Raw genomic sequence first — 22,880 nt, forward strand, 5'->3', positions numbered from 1 at the left:
AAACACTGGGAAAAGCCACGAGTGAGGCCTTCGACCTTACGTTACGATTGCTTTTGTTACACTGAATATCTTTCATTACATTTGTAAAGAGCAGACAATAATAGTTTTACGATTACCAAAAAACACATTATTCTTTTTTAAGCACGTCTTGTCAGATAGTTCCATATAAGTATGTTTCTCTCTTGTAGTACATGGTTGCAGTATTCTATCGTCAACGAAATAACATTTTATCAAGCTACTAAACAGTTTTTAGCCTAAAATAGATCTTTCCTCTCAACAGCTCTGCTCCAGAACAAGATTGAAAACGCTCGCAGCCAGTTTTCAATATGCAAACAGCCAGTGGTTTATTAGGAAGTGAGTGTGTTGCTGTTTGTCCCTTAATCATGCTCACCTGCCCCAAGCTTAACGAGAAAACATTGCTCAGCAGCAGGAACCGAAAAAACGAATGAATTTTTCTACACAATAAAACTCACAATAAATTTCTGATTTTAACATTGTGTTTTTATAGAGCACTCGAATCACTCAGAGCCAGGATCTTTTGAATCTTATTGTTTAACTGTTTACACAGAGAAAGAACAATTTGTTGGCCTTGCTGCGATTCAGTTTGGTTTTGATCGATAACTATTGTCACATACCTTTTCTCAAATATCAACATGTAATCATCTTGGGGTTGAAGCTCTTTTCTTCCGTGTTTGCTTTAACAATACGTATGTTTTTGGATAGGGTCCGCCTTTAGCAAAACACAATTTTGTTTTTTGACCCAAACATGTTTCACTGCAGTTGCAGCATCTTCAGTGGGATTTTATTTTTTATCTGTTAAAGATAAAGAGTGTTCTTTGCTCTTTGTATACATGTAGCTATTAGTTTTTAAATCGTAATTACAAATATTTGAAAAAATACATAAATTACGAATTCATACCTTTTTACCACATGGTGTGGTTTTTCTGATGTGTTCTATAGTGACCGTTTTGTTCCACAGTTTGTCATCTGCAACCACTTATACCTTAAAGTAGATAAAACCACCATCATGCCTGCAACTTATCTACTTATTTAGCTAATAGTACTGAAAAGAAAAACTCTGAAAAGTTTAGTCATGAAATTAAATTTATCAGTAGGATTGAAACGGAGCTCCACATTACCAGTGGTTCTAGCAAAGACACATAGACACTTTTCAACAACACGTAACATGTAATTAAACTCTTTTGTTGCAGGAGATACCTGGAACTTGATACCTTATCGATAAGAGCGATAAGTTATATTGGGATCCGGGAGTCAGTGAGGCAGGCCATAAAAACACCAGGCATCCACAGTACTGTCACACGTACTACAGTTGCGGACCATGGGCATCGAGAAGTACAAGGGACGAGTCGCTCTGGTTACTGGCGCCAGTGCGGGCATCGGTGCCGCCATCGTGCAGGCGCTGCTCAAGCATGGACTTACTGTCGTCGGACTGGCTAGGAGGGCTGACAACGTCAAGGTAATGTGGCTGTTGCTGCACTTCTTGACGGCCTACTGTACGAAGGGACTTCGCCATGTCGCCTCGTGCTAAGACCACTGCACAATCTGAATAAAATATTTTTGGTTTTCAAGCCGTCTCAGTTCGAATAAAATTCCCGAGCTTTCGATAGCTATCTTTGCCATCATCAACAGGAGAAAAGCTATTGACTGCTGGGGCTCCATCGTCACTTGATAAGGCTTTTTGCCTTGGTATGACGTAGGTTAAGCAGCCTGTACTGCTGTTCCTATAGCGGCAGTGTTTTTTCTTCTCTTTTCGCTTTTTCTTCTCTGTCACTGCCTTTTCCTCTTCGTCGCTCTTTTCACTGCTGCTGCCTATTCGCTACACTCGGGGCGGGCTGGCAGTGGCACAATACGCTGCTCTTCAGCCAAGGGTGGTACAAAAAAACATAAGCACATGAGGAAAGAATGCATAACAGAGAATGGTAAAAAGTGGTGAATAAACAATAACAAAAACAGATGAGTAAAAAAGGTATATTAAAAAAACTTAGATGAGAGCCACACACACATGCAGAGAATGGTCAGCGTACGTTGAAGCGAAACCAAAGAAGCACCACAGTGGGAACACAAAAGGCTAATACTGGCGACACTGTTGGTGGTGATGAAATGAAGCACTGCACACTGCAACTGAGAAACACTGACACCACAACAAAAACGTTAAAAATAACTGCACCCTGGGGGGGATCTACCACAGGTGAAGGGTAGGGGGGGGGGAACAAAAGGGTGAAGAGACAGTAGGGGGAAACCAGGAGGGGGGAGAAGGGGGCAAGGGAGGGGAGAAAGTCTGAGGGGGGTGTGGAAAGGAGAAAGAATGTGGGTGACAGGGGAAAAGGAGGAAGAAGAGAAGGTGGGAGAGGGAGCCCTGAGGAGGGGGGAAGAAGGGGGGATTAGATCTGGTAGGAGGGGTAGATGGAAGGCGCTAGGATATTATCTGGGAGGGGGAGTTGGCAGAAGCCACCTTGGGCGAGGGTATGGAGCGTGTGAAGATGGAGACTAGGTGAGACACTGTGGTACAGGTGCGGCAGTGGGCTGCAGTGGGAGAGGATGGGGGAAACCAAAGGATGCAGAGGATCCAATTTATGGGAGGCGTATAGGAGACGCGATAAGTGAGGTGAAGTGCATGGCTCTGAAGGATTTGGAGGGATTTGTTGTATGTGGGGAGTGGGGGGGGGGGGCGGAGATACAAGTGGATTGGGGCGGATGAGGAACTCATAGGTATGAAGGATAGTGGAAGAGTCCAATCCCCACATTCGACCAGACAGGAGTTTGAGGAGATGGAGATGGTTACATGCCTTGGCTTGGACTGTGCGGAGATGGGGGTCCAGGAAAGGTGGTGGTCGAGGGTAATGCCAAGGTACTTGAGTGTGGGAGTGAGGGCAATGGGGCGGCCATAGATGGTGAGGTAGAAATCCAGGAGGCGGAAGAAGGGGGTGGTGCGGCCCACAATGATTGCCTGCGCCGAGACGACGCGATTTTCCGCTTATATACACCCACGATTATGGCTGCTGGCACCAATCAGAGAGGGCCGAAACGACGCATGCGCGGGAAGGTGAGTTAGGCAGCTCATAGCAGCTCTGGCCCAAATGACGTCATGTGGCGCAAGGGGCCGGCGACACATTGAAACTGCCGCTCCTGCTTCCCTACAAGCGTTAAGGCCCCTGTAAACGATGAAATATTTTGTCAAACGTAACTGTGTTTTCCAACTTTTGACCGTGTACGGTGGTTGTCAGGCATAGATCGTCTCTGAGGTGTTTGAGAGAAACCTTCATTGACAGAAAGTTTGTAAGTTGTTTGTATTTACATTTCGCCGCATGTATTAAGTGCAAAATTGTTTTATTACGATTAATCTCACTGGATCGTGAGTTTCCACTATTATGAAAACTACGATCAAGTATAAAAGCAAAATAGCACTGACAAGTACCAGAACGGTAGAGGTACCACATCCTTCCCACCTATATATTGCGCATCAAGAAGCTATGAACAAAATAAATATTTTACGCATACAGTGAGAGACGAGTGCAGTGGAATGAAATAAAAGAAATCAAATTTCTCCAGTTATTCCACGGATGACGCGGGCTATGTGTTCCCACGTTACGGTATTTTAATGTCCTGTCATTAAGGGACCAACTAGAAGAGAATAAATTTTCGCATATTTTTGTCTTCTTTTTCAATGTGAAGGTGAAGTAACGCTAAACAAGTTATTAAACGTTTCACTGTCAATCCACAGAAAGTTGATGTAACCATCAGGTTATTTATTCTCCATGATATCGGAATTATGTTCGTGTGAAGTCGTCTCAGTTGCTGCTAGTGATTTTTTTCATATTAAACCTTTCCGGTCTGTGTTCTGCCTTAGGCACTAGCACTGAAGGATGCTCCTGGTAAACTACATGCGCTCGCTGGCGACGTGAGCAGTGAAGAAAGCATCATGTCAGCTTTCAAATGGATCAAAGAAAACCTGGGGGGAGTTGACGTCCTCATTAACAACGCCGGCGTCTTCCCATCAGCTGACCTGACAGGTAAGATAAATGTTTGGCGTGATAAGTTATAGTTTACTAAAAAGGAATTAATTTTTTGTGCAAAAACAGTTTCAATGAGGTACGACACCAGGTGCCTACCATATTTTTAGATATCAGCACAGCGCTCTAAGTGGCTGACTTCGACGTTTTGCTTACAACAGTTCGTACTTGTTGTCAAATATGGTCTCGATCTATAAAGTCGCAGTGAAGACAAGTACTCGTAGTATCTGGTATGCCCAAGGTTCTGTATTAAGTCCTATTTTCCTCTCGCCGTACGCACGTCAATAACATGTTCACAGTTCTGTCCCACTATAAACACCACATGTGTGCTGACGATCTCCATTTATACGAACGTGGAAACTTCAAACTGACGTGCGTGCTTTGACACAATGGGTACAGATTATTATTATTATTCCCAGCTGTACAATGTATTTACATTTTCCTAAAACTCAAGACTTTACATCAAATGTAATTTTCGTTCTCCATTCTTGCTTACCTATCCACAAATTTTCTTGAGTATTTCTTCTTCTAAAATGTGTGAATTCCTTGTATCCTTGTGGCAGGTGGCTGGTGGTTCCTGCTCCATGATCCGCTGCGGCAATACCTTCCGACATCCTTTTCGTATGCCCATTCCACATGAGTTGTTTTTGTTCTACGAACTCAATAATCGAACATGTAACACCCATTTTCCTCCTGATGACTTCATTTCTGATTCTTTCCCGCCAAGATACCCCTACAGCCGTCTGCAGAAGTCCATCTCAGTTGTTATTAACTCTTTCACTAACTGAATTTAACTGTACGTATGGCATGATGCTTCTAATAACTGTCATGAACATTTTTCCTTCTGTTTCCTTGCAAATCTGTCGATCCCATAATATACCATTTCGGAGTATGGTGGACTAGCAACGAACGTAAAGACATATGTCTGTTTGTCGTTGCAAAAGTCTTTGAAATAGTAGTTTAAAGCAACTGTTACAGTTCGTGAGCGTAATTGTGTTAAGGTCTAATTCACAAGAGTTGTTGTAGACTAATTCGTTTTGGAGCAGAGAGTACGATTCCTGTGTAATCGAGTTAAATAGGGCAGCTTCGTCGGTACGTCGAGCTCCTAAAACGGTTACAGCGCGGCGCTACAGTCAGTTATCAACACCGAAGCTACGAATGTGCACGAAAATGGGCGCGCTGTTGAAACTTCCAAGACTGAATCGTCTCAACAAACACTGGCTGCTCCAGCAAAACAGCAATCTTCTGTTACTACCGATAATGTGAGTTCACCAGGAAAACCTGTCATCATTGACAATATCACCAATACCTTAATAGATGACTACGTAAAATCGGTAAGTTGGTTGGTTGGGTTGTTTTGGGGGAAGAGACCAAACAGCGAGGTCATCGATCTCATTGGATTAGGGAGGGATGAGGAAGAAAGTCTGCCGTGCCCTTTCAAAGGAACCATCCTAGCATTCTGCCTGGAGCGATTTAGGGAAATCACGGAAAACCTAAATCAGGATGGCCGGACGCAGGATTGAACCGTCGTCCTCCCGAATGCGAGTCCAGTTTGCTTCCACTGCGCCACCTCGCTCGGTAAAATCGGCAAGTGACAAATCTCTTGTATTAGTATGACGCATTGCTGTCGCATATCTTGAGACATTATTTGTATTTTCACAAGAACTGTTGAAAACATAGATTATTGCAAGGGAATAATTTATGTGTTAAAGAGATAATGACACCAGTGAGGCGTTTTAAATGTGCACTAGTTGTTTTTGTAATATATTCCCATTTCTCAGTAATGCTGAAACAGTTAACAAAATGTCTAAAGGGAGGACGTTTGTTAGGGCATGTGAAAGAAATTCCAACCGGCTCCTCGGTTCAGGGATGCTCTCATATAAAATTATTTCGTCGCACTGCTCAGTTTATATTCGACGATTTAAGCGAAGTACGTTGGACCACTCTCTTCGCTTTGTGATAGATGGCGCTGTAATAGTCACAAACGTATAAGTACGTGGTATGACGTAACATTCCGCCAGTACGGACGGTATTTGCTTCGTGGTACATTACCCGTGTTAAAATGGACCGTTTACCAATTGCGGAAAAGGTCAAAATCGTGTTGATGTATGGCTATTGTGATCAAAATGCCCAACGGGCGTGTGCTATGTATGCTGCTCGGTATCCTGGACGACATCATCCAAGTGTCCGGACCGTTCGCCGGATAGTTACGTTATGTAAGGAAACAGGAAGTGTTGAGCCACATGTGAAACGTCAACCACGACCTGCAACAAATGATGACGCCCAAGTAGGTGTTTTAGCTGCTGTCGCGGCTAATCCGCACATCAGTAGCAGACAAATTGCGAGAGAATCGGGAATCTCAAAAACGTCGGTCTTGAGAATGCTACATCAAGATCAATTGTACGCGTACCATATTTCTATGCACCAGGAATTGCATGGCGACGACTTTGAACGTCGTGTACAGTTCTGCCACTGGGCACAAGAGAAGTTACGGGACGATGACAGATTTTTTGCACGCGTTCTATTTAGCGACGAAGCGTCATTCACCAACAGCGGTAACGTAAACCGGCATAATATGCACTATTGGGCAACGGAAAATCCACGATGGCTGCGACAAGTGGAACATCAGCGACCTTGGTGGGTTAATGTTTGGTGCGGCTTTATGGGAGGAAGGATAATTGGCCCCCATTTTATCGATGGCAATCTAAATGGTGCAATGTATGCTAATTTCCTACGTAATGTTTTACCGATGTTACTGCAAGATGTTTCACTGCATGACAGAATGGCGATGTACTTCCCGTATTTATTTCTGTGGAGAAAGTTGAAGGATATTTGCTGTCGTGATCCACCGACAACGCCTTACAACATGCGTCAGCGCATTGTCAATGCATGTGCGAACATTACGGAAGGCGAACTACACGCTGTTGAGAGGAATGTCGTTGCACGTATTGCCAAATGCATTGAGGTTGACGGACGTTATTTTGACCATTTATTGCATTAATGTGGTATTTACAGGTAATCACGCTGTAACAGCATGCGTTGTCAGAAATGATAAGTTCACAAAGGTACATGTATCACATTGGAACAACCGAAATAAAATGTTCAAATGTACTTACGTTGCGTAATTTAATTTAAAAAACCTACCTATTACCAACTGTTCGTCTAAAATTGTGAGCCATTGTTTGTGACTATTACAGCGTCATGTATCACAAAGCGAAAAAAGTGGACCAACTCAAACATTCCATATTTCTTTACGTTCTACACGAATATGTAATTAAACATGTGGGTTCCTGTTTAAAAAAAATAACGCAGTTGATATCCGTTTGACCTATGGCAGCGCCATCTATCGGGCCAACCATAGCGCCTTCTGGTTGCCCCCTTCAAGCGACACAGGTTTCGTTCTTTGTAGTTTTTTCGTTTGACGCTTATTTCGTGAGATATTTGGCTCGGTCATGATCAATGGACCACCCTGTATATATGTATGTCACTTAGCGCGCCAGACTATGATTTAGTTACCGCTGTTAAAATTGATTTATTAATTTTCACGTCCTAAAGAGCGTGTGTCATCACACTTACTCTGTGCCTGTCACCAGGCGGCAAGACGGAAGACTGGAAGCGCATCCTGGACGTGAACGTGCTGGGTCTGAGCATCTGCACCAGGGAGGCCGTGCAGGACATGCTAGGCAGGGGCGTCGACGACGGCTTCATCATCCACATCAACAGGTGCGCTTGTCATACGTCCTGTGTCAACATGGTACTCTTTTATTTAGTAACGTATGTCATTTAGGAATACTGCTTCAACAGTTATACACTGAAAGAAGAAAGCACATAAAAAATAATTAATGTCCAGTAACGAAATTTCGGGAATATATCTGTCTGGAAGACAGATTCAAGCGACTAACATTGCGAGATGAGGGGTTAACGTAAGAGCGAGATAGGCCACCAAAAATGTGAAATACTGGTACATTAACAACGAGTGTAACCGCCAGAATATTGAAAGCGAGCATGCAAACGTGAATGCATTGTGTAGCAGAGGTACTGGATGTCAGTTTGTGCGATGTCAGTTTCAGCTCCTGTTCCGTCAGTACAGGGATGGTTAATGCTGGTTGTGGATGGCGCTAGACTTGTCACCAGCTCGGCTGGAGAGAGATGTAGTGATCGAGCAGGCCAAAGTCACATGTTGACACTCTGTAGACGTAGAGAATGTTGAGTTTGAAAGCGAAATGTCGGCGAGCGTTGTCCTGTTGCAAAACACCACCAGGACTACTGTTCATGAATGGCAGCAAAACAGTTCGAATCACCAGATTGACGTACAAATATGCAGTCAGGGTGCCTGAGATAACCATGAGAGGGTTCCTGCTGTCATACGGAGTTGCACTCCAGATCATAACTCTAGGTGTACGTCCACTTTGTCTATCCCGCAGATACGTTGGTTGCAGGCCTTACACCGCCCTCCTTTCAACCAGCACACGGCCATCACGGGCACCGAGACAGGATCAGCTTTCATCAGAAAACACAACAGACCTCCACCATGTCCTCCAGTGAGCTCGCGCCTGATACCACCATGGCGGTGCTTTAGGCTCAGTGGGATGCACACTCCAGGGGGCCTGGCTCGGAGCGTCCTAGAAGTAACCGATTTATGGTACCGACTGCTGCTCAAACCGCAGCTGCAGATGCAGTGCAATACGCCAGAGCCATATGCCCAGCGCGGTAGTCTTCCCTTCGATAGTGCCATATGACTATCTGCAGCCCTGTCTTCTGATCTGACGCCTGAGGACTAGAATATAGAGTAGACGAGGGATCGTGTTAATCATTACAAGTATATTATTTAGTGTGCCTATTAATACACTACTGGCCATTAAAATTTCTACACCAAGAAGAAATGCAGATGATAAACGGGTATTCTTTGGACAAATATAGTAGAACTGTCACGTGATTACAGTTTCACGCAATTTGGGTGCATAGATTCTGAGAAATCAGTACCCAGAACAACCACGTCTGGCCGTAATAACGGCCTTGATACGCCTGGGCATGGAGTCAAACAGAGCTTGGATGGCGTGTACAGGTACAGCTGCCCATGCAGCTTCAACACGATACCACAGTTCATCACGAGTAGTGACTGGTGTATTGTGACGAGCCAGTTCCTCGGCCACCATTGACCAGACGTTTTCAGTTGTTGAGAGATCTGGAGAATGTGCTGGTCAGTGCAACAGTCAAACATTTTCTGCATCCCGAAAGGCCAGTAGAGTACCTGCAACATGCGGTCGTGCACTATCCTGCTGAAACGTAGGGTTTCGCAGGGATCGAATGAAGGGTAGAGCCACGGGGTCGTAACATATCTGAGATGTAACGTCCACTGTTCAAAGTGCCGTCAATGCGAACAAGAGGCGACCGAAACGTGTAACCAATGGCACCCCATACCATCACGCCGGATGATACTCCAGTATGGCGATGACGAATACACGCTTCCAATGTGCGTTCACCGCGATGTTGCCAAACACGGATGTACCATCATGATGCTGTAAACAGAACCTGGATTCATCCAAAAAAATGACGTTTTGCCATTCGTGCACCCAGGTTCGTCGTTGAGTACACCATCGCAGGCGCTCCTGTCTGTGATGCAGCGTCGAGGGTAACCGCAGCCATGGTCTCAGAGCTGACAGTCCAAGCTGCTGCAAACGTCGTCGAACTGTTCGTGCAGACGGTCGTTGTCTTGCAAACGTCCCCATCTGTTGACTCAGGGATCGAGACGTGGCTGCACGATCCGTTACAGCCATGCGGATAAGGTGCCTGTCATCTCGACTGCTACTGATACGAGGCCGTTGGGATCCAGTACGGCGTTCCGTATTACCCTCCTGAATCCAGCAATTCCATATTCTGCTAACAGTCATTGGATCTCGACCAACACGAGCAGCAACGTCGCGATACGATAAACCGCAATCGCGATATCCGACCTTTATGAAAGTGGAAAACGTGATGGTACGCATTTCTCCTCCTTACATGAGGCATTACAACAACGTTTCACGAGGCAACGCCGGTCAACTGCTGTTTGTGTATGAGAAATCGGTTGGAAATTTTCCTCACGTCAGCACGTTGTAGGTGTCGCCAGCGGCGCCAACCTTGTGTGAATGCTCTGGGGAGCTAATCATTTGCATATCACAGCATCTTCTTCCTGTCGGTTACATTTCGCGTCTGCAGCACGTTATCTTCGTGGTGTAGCAATTTTAATGGCCAGTAGTGTATATTTAACTCCCCCTCCCCCCCGCTAACATTACTATTATCTCCTTCAATCAAACTCGGGTTCCTGTAGTGTTTGCACTTGTATCACTTTCGTCGAGCGTCTCTGATTGCGTCCTTTAATTTTGCAACCAATCAGGTCTAAGAATCCAAAGAATGAAAAACGAAAGAAATTTGGTACACTTTTTATGGATACTGTAGCTCTTTTGATTCTTGCACTTGCAAACAAAAATTGATGTGGAAATACCCGCCTTGTGCAAGACACTATGAATTAATTCCACCCCCATAAATGATGATGATGTTTGGTTTGTGGTGCGCTCAACTGCGTGGTTATCAGCGCCCGTACAATTACCCAATCTTTGCTCAGTCCAATTTCGCCACTTTCCTGGATGATGATGAAATGATGAGGACAACACAAACACCCAGTCATCTCGAGGCAGGTGAAAATCTCCGACCCCGCCGGGAATCGAGCCCGGGACCCCGTGCTCGGGAAGCGAGAACGCTACCGCGAGACCACGAGCGGCGGACGTACCCCCATACATATATGTTACAGGACCTTACTTGTTGAGGATGATGCAGAAATTTGCCAAGTTGGTATGGGAAAGAATAAGAAAATTGTGACATATAATATTTTAATACAGTTATAAGTTGGAGTAATAGAGTTATAAATTGAAGTCCAATGCTTATCACCTGGCAAAGGCAGATACAATAATGCAAAAATTAGACTCGGAAGCCCCGTTTTTTCGTTTGCTTAGTCATTATTAGTTGTTTTTATATTAGCGTTATTTATCATTTCTGCTGATAATAGGTTCAGTTATACATTTTAATTACTCATTATCATTATAATCAGGGTTGTGGAAGTTACTTTTTGAAAATAACTAACTTACATTTGGAGTTACTTCCCAGAAAAAGTAGCTTGGTTACAGTTATAGTTCCTGTGCATCAAAAGTAACTGTATCATTTACAGCTATTTTACAGTTATTTTTACAGTTACTTTTAAAAATTATAACTGTAACCCATTTGTAAATGAATAATGAGCTCTATACATCATGAAAAGAAATAACCTTTGATGTCAATCGATAACTAAATACATTGTCTACAATAATTAAATACATTGTATACAGCATCATCCATCCCAGTGCATTTCGGGTGAACTGCTTGGTCATTTCCAACAAAATATGTTTTTCAAATGTTCTAGTCCCAGTTTGCCCTCATTGCCTTCAACACAATACCACCTCTCTACATGTGTTCTGGGTCGCATGCTTGTGTTACATTTACTAAAGAGAATCTTGATTGTGGGAAACATATTGAGAACTTGTGTATTTGTTGAATTTCCTAAAGATTGTTCGAGATCCTGTTGAGCACTTGAGGTAAGAGTATTTTGTCTCTCAAAGCAGAAATAAATCTTCTCTCGCATCCTCAAGTACTTCTGCTTTTCCCTGACAGCGTCCATTAGTGTTGTGGTTTACAGTGTAGATTCCATCATCTGAGGTCATCAGTCCCCTAGAACTTAGAACTACTTAAACCTAACTAACCTAAGGACATCACACACATCCATGCCCGAGGCAGGATTCGAACCTGCAGACAGAACTCGATCTTTTTTTTTTTTTTTTAAATGCGTGTTCAAACCTTTCCTGCAATCCCAGAAGGACTCCATCAAGCAGAAGCCTGCACAGTATCAGTTTAGTGGATGACTTATTCAGCTTTTGTTTAAAAGCAGTCAAAGTTGGGAGAAGAACTCCCGTGAACATGAAACTTCCTGACAGATTAAAACTGTGTGCCGGACCGAGACTCGAGCTTCTGTGAAGTTTGGAAGGTAGGAGACGAGGTACTGGCAGAATTGAGGACGAGTCGTGAGTCGTGCTTGGGTAGCTCAGTTGGTAGAGCACTTGCCCGCAAAAGGCAAAGGTCCCGAGTTCGAGTCTCGGGTCGGCACACAGTTTTAATCTGTCAGGAAGTTTCATATCAGCGTACACTCCGCTGCAGAGTAAAAATGTCATTCTGGTCCCATGAACATGTTGTGTTCACCTTGTAGCAAAGTCAAAGCCTGTGCCAGTGGACCCTTCACTACACAGTATTCTCTCAGGAGAGACAATGGTTAATCTTAGGAATGACCAAAAATCCATGCAACTGGCATTGCCATCATCCACCGACTTGCAGTTCTGTTGGATAGCCTCATTCATTGAGTACCATTTCGTAACTACAGGTGTTAATAAATAGACATTGGAAGCGTTTTTGATATGGTCTGCAGCTTGTGTTGACTGATGATGTTTGCTCCAAAACTTGGAGCATTTCTCCATGGAATTCCTTGAAACTTTTTTGAATTTCATAAATTCAAGTACACGTTCAGAAACTTTCACAGAAGTCAAATTTAATGTACGACTTACACAAGGGTGGTAAGCAGGCAATAGTATCTCTTCCACAGCGTTTCCAGTTCCTCTTACTGATTCTAATATACTGAAGGCATTTGTATTTACTAAAGCATTATAATCATTATCAATTTTATCTTCTTGTTCATCATTTATGTTTTTGCCTCTGGAGCAACGTAAAAGCCTTGAAAAATTTGTGCCATTGTCTGTTGTGATGCTACATATTTTACTTTGTATGTGATGTTCTAACAATGTGTTGCTTATTTCCTTGGCCAGAGCATCGTAAATATGCCTTCCTCTCATATGCCTAGTGCCAGTTTTCTTTTCAACGCGACTGGATCAAGCCAGTGACGCTTTATTACAATGAAGCTCCTAAAACACAATAACGTAATATAACAGAAAAATGAATGAATAGACCTTGGAAACATAGGGAAAGCTAGCGAGAACTATATTGACCTTCACATTAAATTATAAAACAGATTAAGTAAACAAATAAAGTAATAAATAAAATAATCTAAAATACGAAACTTTCATGAGAGTACCTTTTCCCTTTATTCCGTACATCGGTGGTAGTTGCTGCCGCATCCACTTTCTCGACTTCACATTGTATTTGATGTTTCATTCTCTCAAATCACTTATTCAGTATTTCGCTTACAGTGTTTCTTTGTTATGTTCTATCCACTCGTCTTATATAGGGTGCCTAGGAAAGCTGCTCTCTCCTAATGCAAGACAACAATTGAAGCAAATCGTATTAATGGAGTTTATTGCAAAAGGAAATGATTAAAATACGTAACTTTGTGAGATATAGACGTGCCGCAAGCAAGGGGTGACCGACAAACATAAGCAAGCTCTTCGGTATATACAATTCATAAGTGAACCGATACAGTTTCTAAGTCACTGCTGTAGCGTTCATAGGTCGGCTAGACTTCGTCTCGGGCCGTAGCTAGGCGGCCGGCGCTTATATTATCTTCGTGTAGAGGCCGCTGCTGTCTCGGTATCGTCCTAGAGAGGGGTGCGTAAGCGTACTATTGGCTGACGTCGTCGCACAGCCCTTTCTGCTCTAACGTTCTTGATCGTCGTGCCGGCGCTTGATGTTATGCCGGAACATTCTTGACACACAGACTTTGGCAAACACAGACTTACAAGATCTCTAGATGGTGGCTCCTTTGCTATGTGGAATGCCTGAGCAGCATCTATGATAAAAGTTCATTCCTGCAGTTCCTATGATGAAGTTCATTCCTCCTTTGTCAACCAATGTTTGAGTTACATGTTGTGCAGTTGAAGGGTTGCTCCAAGAGTTAATTGTTGTTTGTTTTGTGGTTGCACCTACAATGTTACTGCTATACTTTCGTTTTGCACCATGCCTTTTGTTTTCCTCAGTTTGTTTTAGGGAACATGGATGTTCCCTCTTCACGAAAGTGAAAACTTGGTATAATAGTTTTTCATGTTTATAGTTGTAAATGTTGAGAATATTTCCTGATTAAATAAATCAATGGCATCAATCACAATTTTATTTAAATACCGAAAGTCGCATTTACGCTGAGTTTAAAAATATGCTTCTGTTCGGAACAGTGTTTACAGCTTTCTCTGTAACATGATGGCGACATTGTTCGTCATTTGCGTCCACGTCTAAACTGGCGACAAACATGTCTGCATATTCACATCGTTTTCTACGTTGAACTGGCAGTAAATATTTCACATTGTGTACTCACATCAAGAGCTACGCTACGCTACCCTACGACAAGCTGCATTGATAGTACTCCGCGAAATAAGCGGACTAAGAAAAAAGACGTAGTTGTTGGTATACCAAAAACATACGAGGGCTATCCACAAATTACATTACGTTTTCGTTTGTGTCCGTTAGGGGCGGGGCTAGCGCGGCCATCTTGGTGTCATCGTATTCCGCCGCTCAGTCGGCATCCTGCCGTGCTAGTGAGAGGTTGGTGCTGTACTCCGTTGAGTTACTGTGACAGTTTGAAATGTCAGCGTTAATTGAAAATGCCGCGAAGTGTGAAATGCGTGCAGTAATAAGGTTTCTGACTGCAAAAAACTGTACACCGATAGAAATCTATTGGCAGCTTTGTGAAGTGTATGGGGACAACATAATCACTGAAGGTGGAGTGCGTCAATGGGTCATAAAATTTAAAAATGGCCGAACTAACGTTCACGACGAAGAGCGAAGTGGAAGACCCAGCATAGTGACTGCCGAACTTGTCGAAAAAGTCGATGCCGCGGTCCGTGAAAACCGTAATTTCACAATAATGGAACTGTCTATGAGTTTTCCACAAATTTCACGAAGTTTGTTGCACGAAATCATTACCGAAAAGCTTGGTTACCACAAGTTTTGTGCAAGATGGATACCAAAAATCGTGACAGAGATTCACAAAAGTCAGCGTTAACGTTTTTGGGCGCTTACGAGAAAGATGGCGACTCATTACTCGATCGCATCGTTACTGGTGACGAAACATGGGTTAAGCATGTGAACTGCGAGACAAAATTGCAGTCAATGCAGTGGGGGCACACAAATTTCCCCCAAAAACCCAAGAAATGCATGCAGACAATGTCTACATCTACATCTACATTTATACTCCGCAAGCCACCCAACGGTGTGTGGCGGAGGGCACTTTACGTGCCACTGTCATTATCTCCCTTTCCTGTTCCAGTCGCGTATGGTTCGCGGGAAGAACGACTGTCTGAAAGCCTCTGTGCGCGCTCTAATCTCTCTAATTTTACATTCGTGATCTCCTCGGGAGGTATAAGTAGGGGGAAGCAATATATTCGATACCTCATCCAGAAACGCACCCTCTCGAAACCTGGCGAGCAAGCTACACCGCGATGCAGAGCGCCTCTCTTGCAGAGTCTGCCACTTGAGTTTGTTAAACATCTCCGTAACGCTATCACGGTTACCAAATAACCCTGTGACGAAACGCGCCGCTCTTCTTTGGATCTTCTCTATCTCCTCCGTCAACCCGATCTGGTACGGATCCCACACTGATGAGCAATACTCAAGTATAGGTCGAACGAGTGTTTTGTAAGCCACCTCCTTTGTTGATGGACTACATTTTCTAAGGACTCTCCCAATGAATCTCAACCTGGTACCCGCCTTACCAACAATTAATTTTATATGATCATTCCACTTCAAATCGTTCCGCACGCATACTCCCAGATATTTTACAGAAGTAACTGCTACCAGTGTTTGTTCCGCTGGAACGTGATGGCGACTGTCTTTTGGGACAGAAATGGTGTGATTTTTGTGGATTTCCTGGAAAGAAGCACTACAATAAACTCTCAAAGCTATTGCCAAACTCTGCACAACCTCATAAGAGCAATACAAAGTTGGGCTCAAAGATCTTGCTGATTCACAACGCCCGGGCCCACACGGCAAATGCTACTCGTGAAGTTCTCATATCTTTTAAGTGGGAGTTGTTTCCTCATCCGCCGTACAGTCCCGACCTGGCACCGAGCGACTTCCATTTATTCCCAGCAATGAAGAAGCGGTCGGCTATGCAGCGTTTTGATGACGACGCACAGCTTCAAGAAGAGCTAACCATGTGGTTGAAGGCGCAGGCGGCCGAATTTTACGACGAAGGAATTTCCAAGCTCGTCCATCGCTACGATAAGTGCCTTAATTTAAATGGCAACTATGTAGAAAAGTAGTATTTAAGTGTGGCTTTCATCTGTATACAATAAAAAAATTTCCAATACTTTATTTATTTTTAATTCCAAAACGTAATGTACTTCGTGGATAGCCTTCTATTACAGATAACGTGACGGGGATGACGCGCTGTGTGAGCTGAATTTGAAAGATGGTTCTGGTTTTTGTGACTTCACGAGGACGTCGCCGTCCGATTTTGAAATTCTAATAAATATTACAGGTCCATTTGTTTCAAAGAAAGACACAAACTTCAGAAAAGAAATTCTTGCGAAACGACGGCTTGCTGTTAATTTTCATGTTTCGGCAGCAGGAGATTCCTCTCAAAGTCCTGCGTATTTATTGTACATTTTAAAGCCTGCCGTGTCTCACATAGCACCTGCTGTTTTTGAAGCTTAGGATGAAGGATTATGTAAACGTAATTCAGTTATATTTATAGCACTGAAACATTTATTTGGCTAATTATACATTTCTTTCCACTTAAAAATTAATTCAAACTGTCATTTTCAATAAATAAAACTTCTTTAGCCTAAATCTCACACACACTTCTAATGACTGTGGCAGGGGAATCAGCTGCTTACGATCCCCTTTCCACATTCACTTTTACTACTGACTGCTGCCACCTACATACATATAAATTGTAATTTTTTGTTACTGCCCTTTCTTTGGCCAGCAGCCCATGTAACTTGCCGACGATAAACGTTCCAAAGTCAGATACCGAATCTTGTTGTTGTTGTTGAGAAATGAGAGACTTTGTTGAATCACACTTCACTGCTACTGGTGACAGGCAATGTAGCGATGTTTCGTAGGGAGTGGTGCTTCTGTCTAATATTTCTATAACTAGGACTTCGAACATTACAAAGGCACTCCTCTGCGTCACACAATGTGATGAGTTTGTAAATTTTACTTGTTTTCGACACCATTTGGTAAAGAATCATACGGAAAGACAACACTCAACACTACAGACAGAGCAAAAACGAACACTAACGCTGCGGAATCGCATTTAGTAAAAGCAATCCACGAACATTTGTTCCTTCACCGACACAGTCGTGGAACAGGTTTTCTGTTGTCAACATATAGCGAACATCGGTAGTCCAGTACTAGCAGCGAACAATTTAGCGAACAGTGTTACAGAACTTGCTTCGAACTCAAGATGTAAGCACGCCTTTACCGGCAACAGCAAGCAAGAAACTATCCTGTACTTCAAATGGCTCTGAGCACTATGCGAATTAACTTCGCCTAGAACTTCGAACTAATTAAACCTAACTAACCTAAGGACGTCACACACATCCATGCCCGAGGCAGGATTCGAACCTGCGACCGTAGCTATCCTGTACTTCCTCTTTTTTTTAATCTTGCTGTGTAGCTCCGACTATTTTGTATTCTTTTCCCATCTGAGCACAATTTTTAACAAAAGGAATCATTTTTATTCATCTGACGTCAAAAGCATCAACACGTCAGCATAAGCTGGCCAAGGCATGCGTACCTCTGCTTCCTTCTCCATGTCGGAAAGGTGTGTGGAATGAATGTAAACTCGGAGATAGCATGCTGTTTACGTGTGACGTGACTAGAATATACTCATTGTTGTGAATGCAACTTTCAAATACAAATGTTTTGAATGCATGAGTAGGATTAAATACAATAATGGGACTAAAACGTACAATTCAGATATTTCCTATGTAAACTGTTCAAAAGATTTAGCTTCGAAACAAATATTATACCTTTTTTTTTCTCTTCAAAATAAAGGCTGATGTTATGCTGTCTTGTGATTCTCACAATATTATGTGTTACATGCTTTTAAAAAAGTAACGACACTTTCGTTAAATCGTTAGCTATAAAATAACTTAGTTATAGTTAAAGTTACTTTATGGAAATAATAATGCCGTTACCGACCATTACCTTTGAAATGTGCCTGTTAACTATATCGCGTTCATCATAAGAAAAAGCCTGATTTAAAAATTGCACCAAGCATCCTTCGGCGTTTGCTTGAATCTCATTGGATTTCGTTTCACGCGGAGCACATGCCAAGATGTGTGCAGTGCAGCCAAGTATGATCATAACGATACGTTTTATGCTGTGTTACACGCACGTAGACTGAGGGATAATGCGGGACAACAGCTTTAGAGGCGCATTGAACTTGGATAATAGTGGCCAGCCATCTGGTCCAACTAAAATGCAATGATTTGAGCAGTTGCAGTTCAGACGTAAAATGAGACTAGCAGAAAAACAATATAGCTTCGAATGCCACTTAATTTTTAAAGAGAATGAAATTATATTCCGCAAAAATCCAGTACTACTGCACGCTTCTTAGGTGACCAGACGGCAAGCATAAAATATTCTCGTTCTCACCTAACACGGTGTTCTAATTACAAACAAGAGTGATGAAAATTCCTAACTTAAACACAGAGTAATTTTTTTGATCGAGCTCCCTGTGAAGCAAAAGCATACTGCAAGGATTCCACCGTATTGTTGAATAGTGAAGACATTGGAGGTATTAAGTACAGTCAGTCTTCTGGTATTCTCTAAGCTCCTTCCTTATGCAAATCCGAGAAATACATTTCAGCTCTGGAACTGTCATCTGCTACGTTGATAACGAGTCGATCTGCAACAGAATCTAAGAAGCCACCCATGCGCCGCATTTTCTATTTTCGTTTACGACGTGCCGTTTCACATCCCGCCAGCGTTCGGCAGCGACATGTGAAAAAGCTGAATGCGTTAGTTACAGTAAGTGTTATTTGCGAGAAATCCCTTAACTTGGTTCCAGATCAGTTCTGTTGGGTTCGTACTGCAATGGTACAGAGGCAACTGCAAAAATGCAGCATATGTGTGGTGTGTTTGACGTTGTGAAAATTATTGTTTTCGTGTTTCTAACCGCTACCGATTCCGCTATACGTCCAATGTGTATTTTTATCACAGTTGCTCTCGGAAAACTTCAAAGCTGATTATTTCTGCGAATTTGTGAGAACATTAAAAACAATTTATTTCTCGCTATTTTTAGCGGTTTTCCACGGGCATGTTTCACTAAGGAAGCAGCAGCAGCCATTTTCACACTCACTGCCTATTAACAGCGCGACAGTTAGAGCACAACAGTACAGAGGCAGCGACTGTACACGATTTTTAAAATAAGAACTACATAGCTAAAGCGTGATTAAGAAAAACGTTGATGGCTCTTAATAAATATAAATATCTTAAAGATACATTTAACGTAACTCGGTAACGAGATATCTAATACATAAATAAGTAGGATCTACTTCCAAGAATCTGCAAATCTGCCTCTGCCTGCTAGAGGAATCATGTTTTCGTTGGAAATTCCTCAGAGGTTTTCAACCAATCATTGCCACTTGCGTTTACGAACAAATATTTCTCCTTGAGTATATTGTGTAAACAACAACACACAACGTTATCCAATTCGCAGCTTCAGTTTTTATATTTATGGGTGAGCTGTAAGTAGTGAAAATGGTGCTGTTGTTCTGAAACTCTTTTCTGAAGCTCTTCTCGGTCTATTCTTTTCTTGCATCTTCAAACACACGCTTATTGCAATACTTTTTCGTGACATGTTCGCAAAACCTAAAGGCTTCACACCTTCTATCACATTTAGTAGCAAGATCCTCTAACAAGGGAGATGCTGTGGTGAAAATGCCGTAATTTCATTTTTTACCAGAAGTCCCACTTCCAACTTTCTAACACCTTCTTTATTATACCAATCCACATCAACAAGCAACAGCTTGCAATTGGCATCAACCATGACGAGAAGCACAATCGAAAAATATCATTTGTAGTTGGAGAAGAAACTTCTAGTTTTGCGGATGCTATCTGTTTCACATGCTTCTGTTACAAATGGGAAAGTCTAAAAATCCTTGAATTTCCTTCGCAGTTTAATTTGGTTAGGCGGACGTAGAAATACCGGCACAAGCTCTTTTGGAAGAACTGCCAGTAATTGTGCTATAAAGAGGCATATAGCTGAAAGGAGAGATGCGATAAGGAAATGCCATTTACCGGTACGATTCTCCCATGGTAATGAACCTAAAACAAAATACAGAGCATAGCAAAAATTATGTGAACACATGCACTTACTTGGGAATGGTTTATTAATAAGGAGTTGGACCCCTATTTGCCGGAAAACAGCTGCGATTTTTCTTGGAATACTGTCAATAACGATTGTATAATCTTCAGTGGAACTTCATGCCACTCTTCTAACTCCTGTAATGACGCGGGCGGGGGGGGGGGGGGCGGAAATCCGCTCCGGAGTGTGCGCTTCAATTCCGTCCACAGGCACAGGTGTTTGATAATGTTCAAGTCCGGAGATTGTGCTGGCGAGGGAAGACGCTGCAGTTCAGTTGCATGCTCCTCATACAAAAATTATAATGTCCCCGCTGTCTGAATAGTTGCATTATCGTCCTGAAATATGGCATCATTGTTGGGGAACAACATTTGAATCATGAGGTGCACCTGATCACCTAAAATGTTCACATAATCGTTGGCTGTAAGACGGCCTTTGAGAGTAATGATGGGACCAGCGGAATACCATGATATGGCCGCCCACACCATCACACTTCAACCTCCATGCTTAACCGTTGGAAACAAGCAATCAGGATTGTAGACATCTTTTGGCGTTCTCTAGATGTAAACTTGGACCTATTTTGAAAATAACGAAAACGTTAATTCATCAGACAAAATGGTTCAAATGGCTCTGAACACTATGGGACTTAACTTCTGAGGTCATTAGTCCCCTAGAATTTAGAACTACTTAAACCTAACTAACCTAAGGACATCACACACATCCATGCCCGAGGCAGGATTCGAACCTGCGACCGTAGCGGTTCCAGACTGTAGCGCCTAGAACCTCTCGGCCACTCCGGCTTGCCGTTGGACATTATGACGTGTTTCCTCTGATCAGCCTTCCAAGATTATGCTCCTGACACCATGTTTTACGCTTCTTTGTGTTTGTTGTTGTCACAAATTTTTTCGGTATAGCGGCTCGTCCATGAATATCCGCTCTATGGGGTTTTCAAAAAAAAAAAAAAAAAAAAAAAAAAAAGGGACTCAACATCTGAGGTCATCAGTCCCCTAGAACTTAGAACTACTTAAACCTAACTAACCTAAAGACATCACACACGTCCATGCCCGAGGCACGATTCGAACCTGCGACCGTAGCAGTCACGCGGTTCCGGACTGAAGTGCCTAGAACCGTACGGCCACCGCGGCCGGTATGGGGTTCTCGGCGAATCGGCGAACAGTTTAGATACATAGGGGGTCTCGAAGATGGCTATTGAGCTCTGCAATCACTTTAGAGTCCGCAGTTTTTTGTTGTTTTGACACAATTCGTGTTAGCGTACGACGATCTCTGTCATTTAGTTTTGATTTGCGTTCATTATTACGTTTACACGATGATGTCTTTCCATGTTTCGTGTAGGCTGTCATGGGTGTTGAAACAGTTGCTCTTGAAACTTTCAGTAAGTTGGTTGTCTTGGTTACTGATGTTCCAGCTTATCGGGCCCCCACTATTTGCCCCCTTTGGAACTCTGTTAGGTCTTTCATTGCACGTAGACCTCGGCCTCTGAATGCAAATACCAAGTGTGCACTACTCGTAAACAACCTGCATTGACGCCTAGTCCATACTGAACACGCACAGTCCAGATCGACGCGTGCAATAGCTGCGTTGTTGATCGTCAAACATAACCATCCCATTACAACCACTGTTCACACTATTTTGTAGATTTGAATTACTTAATTTTTGTGTAACTGACGCACAATCCACCATTTCCCACACATCACGTGTAGAGTGACTAGTTAATGCAGTTGCGGTTTCATTTTCTGGGAAAGCACAAATGCGCGACGTATTTAAGTTTTGCGCTGTTGGCAGCGCAAAACGCTCTGTTCCGTTCGCGCGGCTCAAAGTTCTGTTTCTAGTAAAACCTTGCTTGACACAACGCTGAATATCGCCAGCTGAAGCTAGGGCACTAGTCTTGCAGGCCGGAGCTAGCTGCGCTTAGCACAGACCTCCGGTGGCTTCACTGGATTCCACGTGTAGAGTACCGCGCACGCAGGATACGGTAGCCGATGGGCAGTTCCCAGTTTTCGGCTGAAGCTCTGGGCGAGTTCATTCGTTTGTTTGAAAGGGAAGGCCGACAATGACTGCCCGCTTTCGGCCGGTCTGTTACGCGCTAGGATATCAGAATCGATGCGCACGTCGTGCAATATTTCTCAACCGATTTGACACAAACTATAAGGTAAAAAAATCATTTTTGATTTAATTATAGGTTTATATGTCAACTTTATGATGATGAGCCCATCATTTCGTTAATGGTCTTAGTTACTGTGATATTTGCGTGTATGTAAGACAGTGCGCGAAATTCTAAATGTTTGCTATGAAAAACAGAGGCTACTATGATTTTGCGTTTCGAGCGTATTACATACTTTGCTGCTTATGGAATTTAGCTTACATACAGAATAACTCCTTAGACTCGGGTGGAGGTCTACATGTTATTGCGAAAACTGATCTGATGTAGCACACACATTTGCGATCTTGCGCGCCAGCGATAAAGCTAGAGTGAAATATCCACACTCTCATATTTCATATTGGCAAAGGAT

At 43.0% G+C, this 22,880-nt stretch overlaps 1 protein-coding gene across 1 annotated transcript in view; it reads left to right on the plus strand.

Moving 5' to 3' along the window:
* LOC126161435 (farnesol dehydrogenase-like) overlaps positions 1 to 22,880 on the plus strand; it is a 124,780-nt gene that overhangs the window by 45,681 nt on the left and 56,219 nt on the right. The window contains exons 2-4 of the mRNA XM_049917236.1: positions 1,212 to 1,477; positions 3,869 to 4,031; positions 7,625 to 7,754. Coding sequence (XP_049773193.1) covers positions 1,340 to 1,477; positions 3,869 to 4,031; positions 7,625 to 7,754 — 431 coding nt within the window. The 5' untranslated portion in view covers positions 1,212 to 1,339. The remainder of the gene's footprint in view (positions 1 to 1,211; positions 1,478 to 3,868; positions 4,032 to 7,624; positions 7,755 to 22,880) is intronic.

Source organism: Schistocerca cancellata, chromosome 2, assembly GCF_023864275.1.
Source record: "Schistocerca cancellata isolate TAMUIC-IGC-003103 chromosome 2, iqSchCanc2.1, whole genome shotgun sequence".
In the NCBI taxonomy this organism is placed as follows: domain Eukaryota; kingdom Metazoa; phylum Arthropoda; class Insecta; order Orthoptera; family Acrididae; genus Schistocerca; species Schistocerca cancellata.